The 20926-nt window shown below is 34.9% G+C and overlaps 1 protein-coding gene across 1 annotated transcript; it reads left to right on the top strand.

The window, feature by feature from the left end:
* The first annotated feature begins 13693 nt into the window (after positions 1-13693).
* Positions 13694-14374, top strand: LOC118854420 (ATP synthase subunit delta, mitochondrial-like). Its single transcript, XM_036764782.1, has one exon. The coding sequence runs from the start codon at positions 13741-13743 to the stop codon at positions 14272-14274; it is 534 nt and encodes a 177-aa protein (XP_036620677.1). The 5' UTR covers positions 13694-13740; the 3' UTR covers positions 14275-14374.
* The last annotated feature ends 6552 nt before the right edge of the window (positions 14375-20926 follow it).

The following is a 20926-nucleotide window of genomic DNA, read 5'->3' on the forward strand; positions in this document are numbered from 1 at the left end:
CTTTGGACTGTCACAAGGCTTTAGACTCTCCTTCATCAACTTGAATAAGCTTTTTTATGTTAATGAACGAATATGTTCATCTTTTCCAGAGCTTTCTGTGGACAAGAGACTCAAAAAAGTTTTCCTATTCCTTGAGGATTTGCAATTATCGTGACTCCCCCCAACTCCCACTTTTCTTTTTAGAATTAGCTCATGGGGTGTCCAGATGGCAGTGAGATGTGTGTATATTTCTGTGTGTGTTTTTAATTCCTCGGACAATTTTCATAGTTTTAAGTAATATATTTGTATTTCTCAGAGATTACTGCCTTTCAATGTTTGTTAATTGTGAGCTGGATTTATGTCTGACTATAATTTAAAAATTTAGTTGGGACATGATAATTCATTGTCACAAAGCTTATTCAGAAATATTCTCATTCCCTTTGGATTAACTGAGATTTTTCCCCCACGTAATGGGAGGTCATTTCAAACATGCTTTTGTTTTCTATTAGTATTTACTTACTTATTTTTGTTTGTTTCATAGGCTGAAATAAATACAAACACACAAACACACAAAATGTGTCTTCCATTAGTAAACCTTGTCAAGTAAAGAAGGGAAAGCTTCCGGTATGTTGAGTAACCTCCTTTATGGTGAAATTATGGAAACACAGGGATAAAAGTCCCAAAACATGGGGATGAGGCAAAGACAGGTTATTATCTGCATTGTTAGGTTCAGCAACTAAATGGATAATATCAAAAATCCAGTTAAATTTTAAAAATAAAATGTAAGCTTTTAAAGAGCATTATTTATTAGCAGCTGAAATAGCAAGAACCATTTTTCCTAAGTAAATTTGCTTAAGAAAAAAAACTTTGTTTTTCACTTAAGAAGTTAAAATATTATTGCTTCTTTGTGATTTTTTAAAATTCTCATTTTTCAAAGCCTAAAAGACACTGCCCAACTATCTCTTTTATTTCCCTTAGAACCTATCCATATTTAATTTCCCAGCAATTATAGAGAACTGCTTTCTCCTCCTTGGATTAAATTGACTTACAGGAGAGAAAATATAAGTACACCTTGAGGAACACAGGTTTTAAGAGAAAGTTTCATGCGTGTGTGTGTGTGTGTGTGTGTGTGTGTGTGTGTGTGTGTTTTGCAAAAGAATTGGTTAATAGAGCTATTATAACATTTTAAAAATCATCTAACTACTAAAAATGGTCTGTTTCCTTAATGGTAGGAACTACTTTAAGTTTGATCCTGAGTAGGTACCAGTTTCCCAAAATATCCCAGCTGTAAGACCTCGTTAGAAACAACACTAACTTGCATTGTAACCTTAGGTACCTGCCAAGCAAACATTTCTTTTGTAATTGCTTGCTTTCCTTGTCTTCAAGAGACAAAAAAGCTATAGCATCTCAGAAATTGGAGCAATAACAAACACGCTTAAGTCATTGGCCCTATGAAATGTCTGTTATTGATCAAAATAGTTACACGTGGTATAGGACAGATGTTCAGAGTTACCTTTCCAGGCTTATTGAAAATTACTTCCCATCACTCACTCAGTGTCCTGTCACAATGTTCCTGTTGCTCTTCCCTAAATATAACTTTCTGTCTCCTAACTCTATTCCTTTAAGCAGGCCTCTTCCCCCTCCTGGCACTTATATCACTTTCCCTCCTCATACTGTCTCTTAGAATCCCAAATTTCTTCCAGGCTCACTGCATGCAACACTCTCCTCCCGTAGTAAACATTTCCCAGTGCCTTTAATTATTAGCAATCCCTTTTCCTCCTCAGATTATATGTATATTGTTTTCTATTTAAATATTTAATAATCCCCTCTCCTTGTTTTCTTATAGAATGTAAATTCCTTCAGGGCAGATACTCTGTGTGCATTTGCATGTTTGTGTATGTGTGTGTGTGTGTGTGTGTGTGTGTGCATGTATTTGTATTCCAAGCTCTTAATTCAGGCCTTTGGAGATGAGATCTTTAATAATACTAATAACAAAAATTAATTAGATTCTAGAATCATAGTTTTAGCAGAGGAAGGAATCTTTTAAATTATTTGGCCCAATATCCTCCCTTTTTAAATGAGGGACCTGAGGTCCACAGAAAGGAAGGAATGTTTTCAGGATTACATAGGCAGCAACTGGCAAAGTTGGATTTAAATAAAGAGGTTTTGTGTCTCTAGATCCAGAAATCCTTCTGTTAGACCACTGAATTGAACCTTATATCTTAATCCCAATTTCAAGAAGTTGAAGACATTAAACACATTCAAAGAGTTCCTATTTTAAAAGTCTAATTTCAAGGATTTGTATTGAAAAATTCAAAAAAATCCATCTATGGAAATCAAACTACTTCAATGGAAAACATGTTTATTGGCACCTTGAACATAAATATAAGCCCTACAAACACTGAGTCCTAAATTAAAGACATGGAGAAAAGAAGTTTTTTTTTTTCACTTGAAAGGATGCAATTGTAATGTATCAGAAAACATTTTTTTTAAATTAGCTGTATGTTTGTCAGGCAGGCCAATATTATATATTCGAGTGTGGTTGAGGTTACATAGTAAGCATCCCTTCTTAAATTCAGCCATGCCATCTGTATAAAGGCCAAAAAAGACTGTATATAGAGTTATTATCAGAGAAGAGCAATCTTGTCCAAGACACTGAGGGATAGTCCCTATCTTTTTTCAAGTGCTTTCATGAAATATTTACTGCACATCTATACTAGAAGTGGATTTTAGTTTAATATCTCTTCTCCAGTGGAGCTGTCTTAAAGCTCACAGAACCTTTTCCACTCAGATTGTGAGAATAGTCAGTCTGGTTTAGGATAAGAAACCCAGCCAGTTAGCTCTCAATTACCCATGTGAAATGGGAAGAGAGTACATCAGACAGATAAATGAAATCCACAGATAATTCCCTAACCTCAGTTTAGCCATCACCTCCAAGGGTATAACCAAATTATGCATAGCTATTAACAAACATCATTAAGCCCCTCTCTGTAATGTGTTGTCCCCTGGGCAGTATACAGATTAAGCAAAAGGAATATAGTCCCTGCCCTGAGGAATTTATCAAGAAAGGCAGGAACGATGTGGACTGACAGCATCGCATACATAGAGCTTGAAGAGAAACTAAATTTATAAGAAATTACTATTATGTAAAACAAGGAGGTAAAATTGAGGCAGAAAACTTGAAGACCATATATGAATATCAACAAAAAGACCTTGTTATGCATGCCTAATAAACAAGGAGAAAAGTACACTCAAAAGATGAAGTTCTTACCTATCAAGTCAGATTGCAAGACTGCTCACTCTTCTTGGAAAAACTTATATAGAAGTGAGTATCTGCCAAAATTGTTGTTGTCATGAAATTCAGAGGAGTCATTCCATTGGTTCAGTTATTCATTGCTATAGTTAATTATGTAGCAACGTTACTATGTCCTCATAGGTTGGGACCTTTGACATCAAGTTTAAGGCAATTTGTCACTAAAGTGGTGAGTAAAAATTTCCTAGAGACAGAGTTTCTAAGTAAGTTATAATGGAATTTATTTACTGTGCTTAGCAAGTAATAAACAAAATGGGCTTATTGGCTCCTTTCAACAATCAAGGAGGAATCATGATCATATGCTTATATGCTCTTGGAAATGTGGGCATTCCTGATAAGCGACAATCAACTCTTATTGGTTAACAATCAATGAGAATTCTGGGAAGATGGTGGAGTAGGTCAGAAAATTCCAAGCTCACAGGATTTCCCCCACAAAAAGAGTTCAAATAGCACCTTATGGTGAATAAAGTGTGGGTGGAAACAAAGAAGAATAGGGGTACAACCAGGGTCTTTATGGGACAACTTGAGAAGAAAAATCTCAGGACCATGTTTAGTCCCTGAGAAGACTTAAACATCTCCAGGCTAGGTTCTGTTTTAACAAGCTACAAGCCACTTAAACAACAAGCTGCACATCCTGGGGTTAGTTGGTTTGAGAGGCTGCCTTGGATCCAGCAACAGGAACTTTTCACCCCAGGATAGTGAGGGGAGTTGGGCATTTGAGCCCTGGAAGATTAAGAGAACCTCTGCTGATGAGGAACACCAGACCCAGCTGCTCTGTGACGAGTGCTGGGGTGGGAGGGAGGAGAGAAGGAACCAACACATGCCTGGTAAATGTAGAAGCAGTGGGGCAGAAAACCCTTGGCTATGGGCACTTACAGAAAGTTGGAGGTTTGGCACTTGAGTTCCAGGCTAGAAGGGAGAACTGAAGAGCTGGGGCAAGAGGCATCATTTCCCATGCCCCAGGGCTAGAGGTGATTGCAAAAATCAAGCTATTACAATGGAAAATGCACCAGCAAAGGAGAAAGAATCTAACCATAGAAATCTATGAAAGGAACAAAAATGACTGAAGTTCATCTTCAGAGGGGGATATTGAAGTAAAGTACCCCCCAAAGAGTAACATCAAATGGTCCCCTGCCCAAAAGGAATTTATAGAAGGTCTTCAAAAAGACTTTAAAAATCAAATGACAGAGATGGAGGAAAAACTAACTATAAATAAACAAGTAAAAATAATCTAAGAAAAACAAGAAGGTTATGAAAGGAAACCCAACCAATTAGAAAAGAAGATCCAGAATCTTAAGGAGAAAAATGACACCTTGAAAATTAAAATTGGGCAAAGTGAAGCCAGTGAAATTATAAGAGATCAAGAAATGATTAAAATATGAATAATGAAAAAATAGAAGAGAGAGTGAAACATAGGAAAAATAACATAGATAGATAATAGATAAAGAGAATAGACAAAGAAGAGAAAATATAAAAATAATCAGACTAATTGAAAGTTATGATCAAAAAATAAATCTTGACACAAAAATACAAGAAATAATTAAAGAAAAATTCCCTGAAGCATCAGAACAAATCAGGGAAGTAGAAACAGAAAACAATCCATCAATTACCTCTTAAAAGAGATCCTATAAGGAAAATTCATAGAAATATCATTGTCAAATTCTGAAACCCCCAGCTCAAGGATCATATATTAAAATCATCAAGATTAAAACAATTTAAATATGATGGTGCCACAATTAGAATTTTACAGGACCTAGCAGCAGAGATGTTAAAGTGCTGCAGGTCTTGGAACACATTATATCGAAGAGCAAAAGAACTGGGGTTCTGGCCATAATATCATATGGTGCAATGTTAAGTATTATCCTGAATGAAAAAAAATGGACATTCGATATGGTCTCAGACTTTCAAGACTTTGTTAAAAAATCCTGAACTTAATAGAAGATCTGACATACAAGAACCAAGAAAAACATAAGATATATACCAATTATATGGGATTGATAAGGCCAGACTGTTTACCTTTTATATGTGTAAAATGTATGTCTAAGATTCTTATTAATAATTAGTGACCTCCTAAAAAAGATTGGGATAAACCTATGATATGAATTTAAAAGGTAAAATCATTTGGGGGCAGCTAAAAAGAGTAATTATTTTATACAAATGAGGTGGAAGAAGAAGAATGGATACAGAGGAATTAGATGGTAAACTACTTTCAGTAGGCATGGGTTTAAGAGGGAATAATACATATGTATATTTAGAAGACAATAAAAGTCTTCTAAATTTAGAAGAAATAAAATGGTAGGGGCATAGGGCAGAGGACAATGGATGGATTTTTGGAGGGGAGAATGAGGGAATAGGTAAAAAAGGGGTATATAGGGGTGTTTAGATTTATGGAAATGGGAAGATAGAGGAGGGATCCTTGGAGGGGCGTAGGCAATAATAGGAGGGTGAGGTAGTGGGTAAAAGTAAAGTAGGGGAGTCAGGAGGGACAGGAAACAAGAGATATGTACAAACATAAAAACAAAGATCAGGAGTAGAGTATGTTTGGGAAAGTATAGGTCTATATATGCAGGCATATATGTATATGTGTAGGCATATATCTATAGTTACCGAGAAACATATCCAAACCTTATTGTAGCCTTCTGGGGGGCTTGAGGAGAGGGAAAAAAGAACAAAGTAAAAAAAAAACTGCACAGGAAAGAACAAAAGAAAACTCATAAGGAAAGAAAGAAAAGATAGGCAATGCTCAACACAAAGTGTATTATTTATCATACAGGCTTTCTAGAAGTAAAAAATATTATTGTTACATATTTTGAATCCTCTTTTACATTCTGCTATGCACAGGACATGCTTTGTTTTTCCTTCTTACTTTGTATTTAATATTTCAATATTTAAATTTATGATATGTTTTGTTTCTTTATTCTATATTTGTATTCTGGCCTTTGAGTCTAAAATAAAATAAAAATAATAAAAAAATTGGTGAGAAGAATGAATATTGTAATGAGAGGTGAATCTATTCAAATGAAGGATTAGGGGATATGACTTTGATTATGTCATTTACTTCCAGACCACCCCCAGCCTTGAGTAGTCTAGATAACGATGCCCACCTAATGTGAGTAGAACACAATGGGCCAGAATTCAACTTAAATTCTTTTTTAAAGTTCTCTAGTTGAGTGGGGCAACAACTCCACATAGATAAGATGTTTTAGGTGGGGTAAATTTTGAGGCAAGGGCAGAGATTTCCATAAAAAGAAAATAACTCTGTATCTCTCCAGTAACTGGTTATTTAATAATGATTTCTCTCAACTACACATGCCCTGTCACCATTTCTCTTTTCTGATGATACTTGGTAATTTCGTAATTTAAAAAGTCAGAAATGCCATAAAGAGATTTGGGGTAACTCTTAATCAGGGATTTGCTCTTCACATATCACTTTCCATCTGCTGCTCTGCCTGCTTTCAACTCCATAAGGGGCAAAAAATGCTTCTGCCTCAGTTAACCCTTAGTGTCTGTCCATCCTCCCTTTACTTCCTCATTTTGTGTATTATCTCTTCTGTATTGTAAGCTCTGACTCTATCTTTTCATTAATTGAATCCCCAATGCTTAATCCAGTGCCTGGCACATTGTAGGTAATTAATAAACATTTATTGGATTGAAGTTTTTTTGGACTGGGATTCTTAACCTGGAGTGAATGGATAAATTGTTGAAGGTACATGGATTTTGTTGAATTAAAATTGTATCTTTATTTTCACTAACCTGTGACTAAAATTTAGTAGTTCCTTAAATTATTTAAAAACCTTACTCAGAGAAAGTCCCTATAGGTTTCAACAGACTGGCAAAGGAGTCCAAGGCACACAAAACGTTTAATAGCTCCTGCTCTAAATTCTAATAAGAATAATAATTTAGTCCAAATCTTACTCCATACACTGGAGCACAAACCAAAACAGTCCATAAACAGACAAGTTGGAATGTGTAATATTCAGGTTTTTCAATCACTCAGGCCTGAATTCTACTTTATTTCTTTTTAAATTAGTCGTATTATTGTTTTTTTAAATTTCATCTTTCTGAGACTCAGTTTCCTCACTTGTAACATAGGGACAACAATGTTCAAACTATCTACCTCACTGGTCCATTTGTGGAGATAAAAAAATCAAAACCTTGAATTTTTCAATTGAAGAATAAGATGGAAGCGTGAGAAATTGTTATAGTTGCTTTGTTTTCTACTGCTTCTGAAGATGTAGAACTTTCATCGGTTCCCACCTCAACATTTCAAAAATGTATTTGCTCTTTTAGGCAAACATACGTATAGAAACATGGAGTCACTCATTTGCAAGCATATTAAAATTATGAGACTTCATTTTTTAAAAAAAGATATAAGAATCATTCATAAAAATCAACTATTTCAACAAAAATTCTAAATGAGATGTGATACTCTGTTTTAACTTTTACCATGTGGACTTCTCAGAAATCTGGCCTACCCTATTTTCCCTATTAGAAGGTTTTTTTTTCTGAAATTCATATTTGCTTAAGGATGGTGAGAAAGGACAGTTTAATACTTATTTTTCATTTTTTGATTTTTATGGAATAGACTGAATAGAAGAGCTTTATTTTTGGAGGTGAATTTTATACACCATGTTTCACAGTAATTATTTAACAGATGTTTCCATGATAGTAGTTACATATCCTCTAAAATTATTTGAACAACATGGTCTCTTTAAAGAAATATTTTTAATTAAATTATAATATAGGATCACATTTTCCTGATAAATTCTTATTTCCAAAGGACAAAGAAAAAAGTGAAATGTAGCTTAGTAAATGGTAAGAAATCCTCCAACTTCTTTTTCCTTATATCTTGGTATGACAGCAACAATTTAAAAAAAAGAATGTTGACTAGTTACATGGCTCTTTAATATGCTCTCATAACAACCTTGTAGATTTGGTGTTATTATTACCCTTATTTTATTAATGATATTACTGAGGCTCAGAGAATAATTTACCCAGAGATAGGTGACTTGAAAATGTTCAAAGTAGTCTAAACATAAGGTCTGTTTAACCCTAGGTCAAATGGCTCCATCCATTCAACCATATTGATTTATATAATAGCATACTAACTAGGGTTGCTGATGTTTCTTGTTTCTGGGTGTAAACATAAAAAAAGATTCACAATATCTGGGAATTTTTAAGGTTAGGGAAATGAGTCATTTTATGAGGTAATACCTCAAAGCAGATGCTAGGTTTGGACTATAATTTCCTAAGACTTTTAACTTATGGAACAATCTTCCTTCAAAGACTTTAAATAGTAAATCATTTTTGCATGTGTACTTGTGCCAGCCATTTGAAGTTTTGCTATCTTTCTACCAAGAAACACTATATAGAGACCAGCAGATATTTGTTTATTTGTGTGGTGTCAAAGAATCAGAGATAGAGTGGAGGGCTAAAGTCACAGTTGTACTTAGAAATTCTTTCACAGACAAACAGGTCAATATTTAAAATCAATCTTGACAATGTAATTATAATACTCTGCTATAAGTAACAGAAGTAACTCATTATTTATGCAGGTACTATTTTTTGTCCAGTGAGCTCTTTTTATAGTTTGTACATATTCTGTGTGCTATGTGAAAGTCTTTGGGAATATTTGATTAATGGATCTTTGTAAAACTGAGTCAACATAATATAGTGTGACATATACAACAATGCTTATTATTTTGTTTTCAGTAGTTTATTAAAGAGGATATCTTAACAGGATTAATTAAAATTGGGATTATTAATAAAATAGAATTGTTGGTTTAGCTGTAGAATTGTTATTGAAAGCACATTTATAACAGAATTCATTTTAGGTGACAGATCATTGGAATGTTTATCATATTTAAAATTAAAAGATTTTTCATCTAAGACATAGAGAATCATCAAATATAAGAGCTAGCAGAGTATTTGGAAAATCATTTAACCCAATCCACTAATTTTTCATAGAAAACAACTGAAGATTTGGTAATAGTGATGACTTGAAATAAGTAACAAAGTCTCTATTATTGTAATAGTCTTTAAGTTGGTCTCCATGCCATAAATCCCTCCTTCTCCCACATTTTGCACGTGTGTAATGACCAGATCTACATCTAGAATACCATGGTCAAAAAGAAGGATACTAGTATGTTAGGCAGCATTCCTGTGGATAATTTATGGGAAGCCATTGACAAGATTTAAATGGGGGTGAGACAGTATAGTTGGGTTGCAATTCTAACTGATGATGAAAGAACACACATCAATCAGACCATTGAAATGTTTTACTGTAGACATCATTTTATTTTTTTATAATCTGTGCATTTTTTTTCTCCTCACACTTTATTTTATTTTAAATTTATGGAATAAAACAAGCAATTTCATAACAAAGTATAATAAAAAAATGATTGCAAATGAAAGTGCAAATCCATTATGTACAAATTACCATTTCTTTTAAATATATAATAACCTTTTCAAGTAAATTTTTTCTTCTCTCCCTCACAGATGGCTACAATTAAACACAAATAGGTAAAGGTACATAAAATTATCAATTTATTAGTTATTTTTCTAGATGCAGATAGCATCTTTCTTCATATGCCCTTTAGAGTTAATTTTGTTAGTTATAATAATCCAAATGATTTTTTTGCTCAAAGTCATTCTTAATATTACTGTTATTTTGTATAATGTTTTCTTGGTTATTCTCATTTCACTTTTAATTATTTTGTGCATCTTTCTGTGTTTTTCTAAGATAATTGAGTTCTTCATTTCTTATTGCATAATAGTATTCCATCCCAATCACATCCCAAAATTTGTTCAACCATTCCCCAATTGATGTTCACCTTCATAATTTCCAGTTGTTGTTGTTGTTTGTCACCACAAAGAGAGCCGCTATAAACACTTCAGAACAGAGAAGTTCTTTCCCTTTTCCCCTAATCATCTTTGGAAATAAACCTACTAGTGATATTGCTGGGTCAAAGGGTAAGGCAGTTTAATAATTCTTTGTGCATAATTATAGATTGCTCACGAAAATGGTTGCATCAGTTCGCAATTCCACCAACAATGATTAATCACTCCGTTTTTCCTCATCCCCTCCAACACTTATCACTTTCCCCTTTAATCATTTTAACTAATCTGATAGTTATCAAATGACATCTCAAGCTGTTTTAATTTGCATTTCTCTAATCAATAATGATTTAGAGCATTTTTTTTCCTGTATGACTGTAAATCATTTTTATTTCTTCACTGGAAAACTGCCTGTTCATATCCTTCGATCATTTTTCAATGAAACTGTCTATATTTTTCCCCCAATTTGTTTTATTTGTACATTTTTAAAAAATCACTTAATTGAAATAATCCATTTTACAACTAACTTCGCTATGTCTTTTTTCATTCATAAATTGCTCACCTATCCATAAGTCTGATAATATGTTACATGTTCTTCTAATTTTCTTGTAAAATTTCTCTGTAAATCTAGTCCATGTATCCATTTACCAAAAAGTGTAAGAGATGGTCTTTGCCAAGTTTCTACCATACTGCTTTCTAGGTTTCTCAACATTTTTTATGAAAAAATGAATTCTTATTCCAAAAGTTTAAGTCGTTACACTTATCAAATACAAAGTCATTATGTTTAGTTGCCAATATAAGTTTTATGTCTACTCTGTTCTATTGATGTTCCATTCCATTTCTTAGCCAGAACCCTACATTATTGCTAAATCTCCTTCCTTTACTTTTTTCATTATTGCCTTTGCTATTCTTCACTTTTTTGTTCTTAAAAATTAATCTTGTAATTAACTTTTTCCAATTCAGTAAAATGATTTTTGGTGATTTAATTAGAATGGCATTGAGTATACAAATTAGTTTAGGTAAAATTATAATTTTTGTAATATTGCCTTTGCTTACCCATAAGCAATTGATATTTTCCACTCATTTAAATCTGATTTTATTGATAAAATCAAAAAAAATTATTTAGTTGCTGGGTTTGTTTTTGGCAGGTATACTCCCAGGTATTTTATACTACCTAGAATTATTTTAAATAAGGTATCTTTTACTTTTATTTCTCATGATTATGCTCATGATTTGTGTGAATTTACTTTATATTGTGCTATACTGATGAAATTATTAATAGTTTCAATTAAATTTTTTAGTTGAGTCTTTGGGATTTTCCAAATATATCATCATGTGGACTGAAAATAGAAATAGTTTATTACCTCATTCCTTATTCTAATCCTTTCTATTTCTTTTCCTGCTATTATTGGTATTGCTAGAATTTGCAGTACAATACTGAATAATATTGGTGACTTTGGGAATCCTTTTTTCACAAATGATCTTACAGGAAAGGCTTTTAGCTCTGACCCATTACAAATAATGTTTGCTGATGGTTTTAGAGATTTTTTTTATCATTTTGAAGAAGAAATTCCATTTATACCAATATTTTCAAGGGTTTTAACAGAAATGGATGTAGTATTTATTAAATACTTTATTTCCTGCATCTATTGATATAATCATATGATCTTTTAAACATTTATTATGATATAATCAATTATGTTAATAGTTTTCCTTATGTTAAACCATCTGAAAGGGTTATTTTAAATGCTCTTAATAGTACTTAACATGAGGTCAGTGATATTTCTATATTTTGGTAACTTTCTTTCAGTATTATAGCTTTTACATTGGATTTACTGCACTTAAATGTATTATTCTGAGGAAGATTCCATATGCTTTCCCAGAATGCCAGAGGTCTGTGACATGATGCTAATTTTTATGCATTTAATTTCTGAAGTAGTCCCATGTTTATTAATGTCTACTCCAAATAGATTTTTAAAATAATTTAGAAAAATCATTAAAGTGGAAGTTTTTTTCTTTAAATACTTAAAATGTCTAGTGACTCCAACTCTACTTTCTATCATTTATTAATTTCTAGTCTAAATTAAAATAAACATCTGTCCACAGATAATACATCCAGAGTCTGACATTAAAGGTTTCCTAAGAAATCATGTAAACGGTGTCTCAAAGGAGACTATATTAAATCCATTTATCATGTTGTAGTGTAGAATAGTGAATATGGATTCAAATCCTACTTTTGATATTTATTATCTGAGTGAACCTGGGTAAAGTATTTAAGGTCTCTGAGTTTGTCTACTCCTTTAAACTTATAATCTGAATCCCAATACAGATTACAATGCACTTTGGTGAAAGAACATACCTACTCTGAAATACACACACACACATACATACATACATATACACATGTATATGCATGTATATACACATACATATACATACACATACATATACACATACACACATATATATATATATGTAATATCTTTATCATAAAGCCACAGTCTTTAGAACTATCTTGACTTCCTGAGCATATGAATGTAACCTATCCATAAGGCATAAAGGGGCCAGAGTGAATAGAGACCTGGACTTGAAACCAGAAAGCATTGAAATACCATCAGAAAGCTGAGATGGTAGAAAAAAGTTGGGGTCTCACCTGAGCTCTCCCAAATTGCCCTTTAAACACCTTTAAATAAAATTTTAACATGAATTCTAGAGCAACAGAACCCAAAACATGGTGGAGTGAAGCAATTTTCCAGTCTAAGACAACTTAGAAGGTCAGTAGGAATCATTTGTCCTGCCAGAGTGAAAGTAAATCCTAGGCCATTGCACACTGAGACAGCAAAGTCTTAGTCACAGCAAATTAGTGGCAAAACTTGAGGGCAATTGAATCAGCACTTGCAGCTGTAGCTTCCACTACTTTCAGCTCACTGAGGATAAAAGGGGCCCTTTTGCTGGACCTGGGTGCAGGACTGTGTTGTATTCCCAATAGGTTGGTCCAGGTCATAGTCATGGTTTGGTCACAGTCCCAGGGTGAATAGAAACACTAATACCACAAAGCTTGCCATAGCAGGAGAGGAGGGATCCTAGTCACAGTCCCAGAACAGAAAAGGGTCCTGTGACTGCTACCAGGGCAGAACACAGCACAGTAATAAACACACCTCTCCTTAGATCACACACCTTGGAAGACCTGAAAACTCACAGAACACCTCAAACTAGCTTTAAAATCAATGGCATAAAAAACCTGTGGCTTGAGACAATTCCACCCCATGAACAAAGCCCAACTTTAACATAAGGTTGAAACTCAAGAAATAGGATGGAAAAATGAACAAACAACAACCCCAAAAGAATCTAAGCATAGAAAGTTACTGAGGTGACAGGAATGATCAAAACACAAACTCAGAAGATAATGAAGTAAAAACTCATTCTGTATCTGAAACTACAAAGAAAAAAAAATGAGTTGGTCTCAAGTCCAGTTTGAATTCCTTTAAGAGCTCAAAAAAGATTTAAAAAATCAAGTAAAAGGTGCGGCCCACCTCTCCGTCCTTGGCCCAGCAGCCTGTTTGCCTGCTCCCGCTGCACCCGGCCTGTCCGCCCTCGCCGCCGCCGCCGCCATGCTGCCCACCGCCCTGCTCCGCCGCTGCGGCCCCCGTCTGCTGCGCCAAGCCCGCGTCCCGGCCTCTGCGGCCCTTCCGGCCCGCGCCTACGCCGAGGCCGCTCAGGCCGCCGCCGCCGGCGTCCCCGGCCAGATGTCCTTCACCTTCGCCTCCCTGACGCAGGTGTATTTCAACGAGGCCAATGTGAAGCAGGTGGATGTCCCAACCCAGAGTGGGGCCTTTGGGATCCTCGCTGCCCACGTCCCCACCCTGCAGGTGCTGAAGCCCGGCGTGGTGACCGTTCATGCCGAGGATGGCACCATCACCAAGTATTTTGTGAGCAGTGGTTCTGTCACAGTGAATACCGATTCCTCGGTGCAGCTGCTGGCAGAAGAAGCCGTGGCTCTGGACATGCTGGACGTGGCGGCCGCCAGATCCAACCTGGAAAAGGCACACTCGGACCTGTCGGGGGCATCAGATGAGGCAGCCCGGGCCGAGGTTCAGATCAGGATAGAAGCCAATGAAGCTATCGTGAAAGTGCTGGAATCATGAGCTGGGGAGCCAAACCGTTGGAGTCCTCCAGAGATGGTGTGCCATTCTGCTCCGTGGCGCTCACCTTGAGCTGAAGAGACCAGGAAATACCCAGGAAGGAAGAGGGTGCCTACCCCCCAGTCCCTCTTCCTGCCTACCCCCCCTTCCCTCCACACCCAGATTAAAAACCACAAGGGTTCTGGACTTTAAAAAAAATCAAGTAAAAGAGGTAGAAGAATAATGTGAAAAAGAAACAAGAGCTATTCGAAAAAATTATGGGGGAGAAAGAGTCAAGAGATTGATAAGACAAACACACACACACACGCACGCGCGCACGCACACACACGAACAAAGGAAGAAAATAACACTATAAAACAGAATAGGCCAAGTAATAAAAGACATACAAAATTCACTGGAGTACTCCTCAAAAGTAAAATTGGCCACATGAAAAAATGGGGAAAAATTCACTGAAGAAAAGAACTCCTTAAAAACGTAGAATTAGCTAAATAGAAAGGGTGATGCAAAATTATGCTGAAGAAAATAATTCCCTACAAAATAGAATTGGGTTAGAGGAAGCTAATGATTCCATGAGACATCAATAAATGATAAAATCAAGAGAATGAAAAAATAAGAGGGAATATAAAATATCTCATTGGATAAACGAGTATCCTAGGAAATAGATCAAGAAGAAAAAAAATTAAGAAATATTGGAATATCTTAAAGCCATGATTCAAAAATAGGTTAGACATTACCCTTCAAGAAATTATTAAGGGAAACTGCCTGATATCCTAGAACCAGAAGGTACAATAAAAATTGAAAGAATTCACCAATTACCTCCTGAAAGAGATCCCAAAATGACTACTCCCAGGAAAATTATGACTAAATTATAGAAGTCTTAGGTCAAGGAGATTATATCATTATAAGCACCCAAAAAGAAACAATTCAATTATCTTGGAGCCACAAATAAGATAACGTAAAATTTAGCAGCTTCTACATTAACAGATAAGAGGTCTTAGAATATAATATTCAGGATGGCAAAGGAGCTAAGATTACAACCAGGAATCACCTTCAAGCGAAACTTAGCATAATCCTTCAGTGGAAAAAAATGGATACTCAATGAAATTGCATACTTTCATGCACTCCTGATGAAAAGACCAGAACTGAATGAAAATTTGGTTTTCAAATACAAGACTGAAAATAAATATGAATTTATAAACAAGAAAGATAAATCATAAAGGGCACAATAAAGTTAAATTGTTTATATTCCTACATGGGAAGATGATACTTGTAACTCCTAAGCATTTTCTCATTATGAGGGCAGTTAAAAGAAGTATATAGACAGAGGGCATGCTTGTGAGTTGATTGTGATGGGATGATATCTAAATTAAAAAAAATAAAAATAAGTGAAGATAAAGAGGAATGTACCGAAAGAAGGGGAGAGGGATATAATGGGGTCAATTATCTCATCTAAAAGAAATGTGAAAGCTTTTAGAGTGGAGGGGAAGTTTGAGGAGGTGGAGGAGAACACAAATCTTATTCTCATTAACTGAATTGGCTCAAAGTGGGAATAACATGCACATTCATTTGAGTGTAAAAATCTATCTCAACCTAAAGGAAAGTAGGAGAGGAAGGGGATAAGAGAAGGGGGTGGCTAATAGAAAGAAGAGACAATTGGGGGCATTGGTAGTCAGAAGCAAAATACTTTTGAGAATGGACAGGGTGAAAGGAGAGACATTAGATAGATGGGGAAATAGGATGAAGGTAAATACATAGTAATCATAACTGAAAATTTTACAGCATGTTTTTCTCATAAATGTCTTATTCCTCAAATATATAGAGAACTGATTCAAATTTATAAAAAAAAGTCATGAATAATTAATAAATTAAAAGATAAATAAACATTAATTCCCCAATTGTTAAATGGTCAAAAATATGAATAGGCAGTTTTCAGATAAAGCAATCAGAGCTATAGTCATATAAAAACGCTATAAATCACTATTGATTAGAGAAGTGTGAATTAAAAAAAAACTTTGTGTTACCATCCCACACCTATCAGATTGGCTAATAAGACAGATAAAGAAAATGACAAATGTTAGCAGGGATGTGGGACAACTGAGATATAAATGCATTGTTAGGGGAGTTGTTAAGTGATTCAACCATTCTGGAGAGCAATTTGGGATGATGCTCGAGGGGCTATTAACCATGCATACATATCCTTTGAAGTAATAATATCACTATACAGCCAACGAGAGGGAAAAAAAACAAAAGGAAAAGAACCTATAACTACAAAGACATAGCAGCTCTTAAAGTAGTGGCAAGAAAATGGAGATTTATGGAGAAATGAGAAAATGGAGATTTATGCTCATCAATTGGGGAAGGGCTGAGGAAGTTGTGATACATGATTGTGATGGAATACTATTGTACCATAAGAAATGATGAGAACAATAATCTCAGAAAAAAATGAGGAAAGACTTACATAAACTGATGCAAAGTGAAATAAACAGAACCAGAAGAACACTGTACACAGTAACAGAAATCTTGTATGATGATCAACTGTGAATGACAGCTATTCTTAGCAATTCAATGATTCAAGACATTTTCAAAGGACTCATGATTAAAAATACTATCAACCTCCATAGTAGGAACTAATGGAATCTAAATGAAGATCAAAGTGTCTTAAAAAACAAAAACAAAACACCTTTCTTTATTTTCCTTTTTGTCTGTTTTCTTTCACAACATTACTAATATAGAAATATATTTTGCATGACCACACATGTATAACATATGTCAAATTGTTTGCTGTCACAGAGAAGTGGGAAAAGAGAGAATTTGGCATTCAAAATTACAAAAAAACCTTGTTAACTTATTTTCACATGCAATTAATGTATTTTAAAGTAATTCTAGCACACACAGTACTTTTATAACCATAAACAAGTCACTTAAGTTTCATCATCAGAAAATTTTATGTGATAACACATAACACAATATTATAAAAATAAATTAAATAATATGTATCAAGTGCTTTGAGAAATTTAAGGAGTTTTTTTTATCTATAAATGTGATGTATTATTGTAATGATGTTCAGCTGATCTCTCCAACTTTAGCATTTATATTTCTTCATTTGTAGTTACTAACAACTACTGCTAAAAGAAAATCTGTCACAGTCCAATAATCAATGTTGTCTGGAGATTCTTTTTATTATGTCCAAATTTCTCATGAAATAGAACAATTTCAATTTACTGTTTAAGATCACGTTTTCCATATACTTTTTTCCTTCCTCTTAAAGGCACTAACCATCTGGTCCTTTCTTGAGCAACCTAATGGCTATTTGGCCCAAAATCTGAAGAAAGAAATTGAAGAAATACAAAAGTATGTAAAGGACAGAAGATAAGATATGAAACAAAGTGGGGGAAATATTCTGGAAAGATGCAAAAACCTAGCAAAATGGCTCTTGCAAAAAGTGACTAGATGGCTTATAGAATTTGTTTCACATCTTCATTTCATACATTCAATAATTACTTTCAAGATTTGTTTAATAAAATGGTTTATAGCTTAAGACTAGAAAAAGTAATCTGACAATAATGGCTGTTATGAAGCACATGTATTTTTGTGTGCACTTATGAAAATATACATGTATCTATGTGTGTGTATGTGTGTGTGTATATACATAAATACGCACAACATTGTGAGATAGGTGCTACTTTTGTCTTCGTTTCACAGTTGAGAAAACTGAGGCTGTTGAGGTTAAGTAACTTGCCAACCATGACAGAGCTAATAAGAGTCTAAGGCAGTATTCTAATTCATGTGTTCCTGACTCCCAGTTCCACACTCTAACCATTATATTATCTAGTGGCTTCATATTTTGCTTTGTTTCATCTGTTCCATAATTTTTTAAAATGTAATATTTTTAGCAAATACCAGTACATTAAGTTATACTGAGCATTTGGAGTAAATGTTTGAACAGATGGTTCCCCTGAGCCCATCTCCTCTTCTTCATAGAACAGAATAAACCTTGTTAGCTTACAATGATAAAGGACCTAAAAGAATAAAAAAGGGCAGATAGCCCTTATATGTAAATCAAGAAATATGCCATAGTTGTTTTGTTCTGTAAATTTTCACTCCTATGATCAATCCTGAGAACCTATAATTTTTGTCTCCCCTTTTATCCTTATCTGAACACTCGTGAACATGTACATGTATATCTCCTTAATCTCTATCCCATGTACAGAGGTAGTCCTGTTTTCCAAGAAGAATGCTCACTACATGACTAGGTGATCTCATTCTACCCCATCTTCTGGAGCAGATTCCAAATACTATTGTTCCTGTTCTCATTAATGTTTAATCTTTTTGTCCACTGGCTACTTTCTTGTTGCCTACACGCACACCTACATGACCCAGATCCTCAAAGGATCCCCATTTGATGTTTTGTTCTGTTGTCCTGAGTGTTTAGGGAAAACTTACACCTCCAGGTTAAGAGTTTGCTGAGCGCTTGTCATGTGTGCTCATCTACCTTCGATGTTCCCTTGTCACTCAACTCTTACCTGTGGCTCCAAGAAACTATAATCTTCATGGCAGCCTCAACAAAGTAAAATCATCTCAGCAGAGGGGCCAAGTCAGGTTGAGGGTAAATGGTGTGCCTCAAACCCATCATTGAGTTAGGGGAATATCTACCCCATATGTATGAAACTTCCCCTAGCAGAATGGGATGAGGAGAACAATTTGTTCCAGTGAAGCAGGTGGTATAGAGAACTTAGAGCTTGGTGAGACATCAGAGATGCCAAGGGCTTCTCCTGCATCCTGGGCCATTGGCAGTCATCTTGATTTTTGTCATGTCTTTGGACTTTGATGACTCTCCAAGAGAGTATGAAGCTGATGACTTTGTGTAACTCTGCCTCACTTAAATCTAATCCAGGCACAAGTTAAATCATCATCATCATGCTCATGATGTCATTAGTCTCCTTCAAAAGCAAGGATGAACAGCAATCACATAACTACCAGAGAAGGTTGTTTTCATAGGAGCCTCCACTTCTTTTTCCTCTCAACTTTCTTTGAACTCTGCAGTCTTCCTTATTCCAGGTCTAACACTCTAGTCACATCTCAGTTGTATGTCTCAGTGACATCTGAAACTCATGAGAGAAACTGGTCATTATTTTTCTTCTCAATCTCTATCCTCTTTCCCACTTCCTCATTACAATTTTGGGCATCACTATATTCCCATTCAACAAAAAGTCACTCTTGAAATCTCACTTTTTATCAGGCCCCATATCTAATTAGTAGTTGCCAAGTTCTATCAATTCTGCCTTTATAATATCTCTTCAGCATATTCCATTCTCTCCTCTAATACTACTATCACCCTGATGCAGATCAAACACCTTATGCCTGGATTATTGCTATAGTTTCCTTGTTGGTCTCCCAGCCCCAAATGTCTCCCCATTCCAGCCTATCCTCCATTTAGCTCTCAAAACGATATTCTTAAAGTATAATTTGACCATGTCACCATTCTGTAACATTCAGTTAATTCCAATGGCCTTCTTTTACCTTTAGGATCAAATATGAACTCTTTGACTTTTAAAACCATTTATAACCTGGCCTTTCTACATTTTCAGTCTTTACTTCTCTTCATTAAGTTCACTTTCTGGTCACACTATTTCCCTTACCATTCCTCAAAGAAAACACTCCATCTCTCAATTACTTGTATTTTAAATAGCTGTCCCACATACCTGAAATAATCTCATTCGTCTCCACTCTTTAGTTTCCTTGTTTTTTTTACTTCAAGTCTCATTTAAATTTCCAACCCCAGGGCAGCTAGGTGGCTCAGTGAGTAGAGCACCGGCCCTGGAGTCAGGAGGACCTGAGTTCAAATCTGGCCTCAGACACTTGACACTTGTACTAGCTGTGTGACCTTGGGCAAGTCACTTAACCCCAATTGCCCTGCCAAAAAGCAAAAAATAAATAAATAAATAAATTTCCAACCTCTGTAACAAAGCCTTCCCTGGTCCCCCTTATGAGAGTGCCTTTCCTCTGAAATTACTTCCAATCTGTTTACCTATATCTTATTTGTATATGTTTCCATACTACCCCCCATTAATATAATTCCTTGAAGGCAGGGACTTTTTGCGTTTCTTTGTATCCACAATGCTTAGCACAGTGACTAACATATGGTAAGTTTTAAATAAATTATTGTTAGTGGATTGACTGATGCTCAACAGTGACCTAAACATACTTGATATGTAATCATCTTGCATTTAATTATTTAAAACATTTCCTAAGCTCTTATGGAAGCTATCTCTATAGTGACTCTATTTACCTATAGACAAAGATTGTAATATGATTCTGTTCTACATTTATTTATTGTCCACTAACAGTTGAGTATGTATTTAGCATTTAGTACTCTCAACTAAGGACCACACAAAGGACAAAAGAGAAAGTGTGGAAATTGTCTCTTGCCAGAAGGAGTTTTCAGCCTAACTGGAAATGCAAGAAAATTCACACCTAAAGTGATTCCATTGTAAGAACAATGAGACAGGAAGCACTTGCTTAAATATCCATGAGTGATTTTGATAAGAGGAAGTTTGGTACAATGGAAAGATCAATCTGTCTATCTATATATCTATCTATCTATCTATCTATCTATCTATCTATCTATCTAATCTGTCTCTTTCACTGGCTTTAT

This window comes from Trichosurus vulpecula, chromosome 6, assembly GCF_011100635.1.
Source record: "Trichosurus vulpecula isolate mTriVul1 chromosome 6, mTriVul1.pri, whole genome shotgun sequence".
Taxonomy (NCBI): Eukaryota; Metazoa; Chordata; class Mammalia; order Diprotodontia; family Phalangeridae; genus Trichosurus; species Trichosurus vulpecula.

Bases quoted from the DNA above. Each gene is read 5' to 3' on its own strand.
- LOC118854420 (XM_036764782.1), top strand. From the start codon at position 13,741: ATGCTGCCCACCGCCCTGCTCCGCCGCTGCGGCCCCCGTCTGCTGCGC.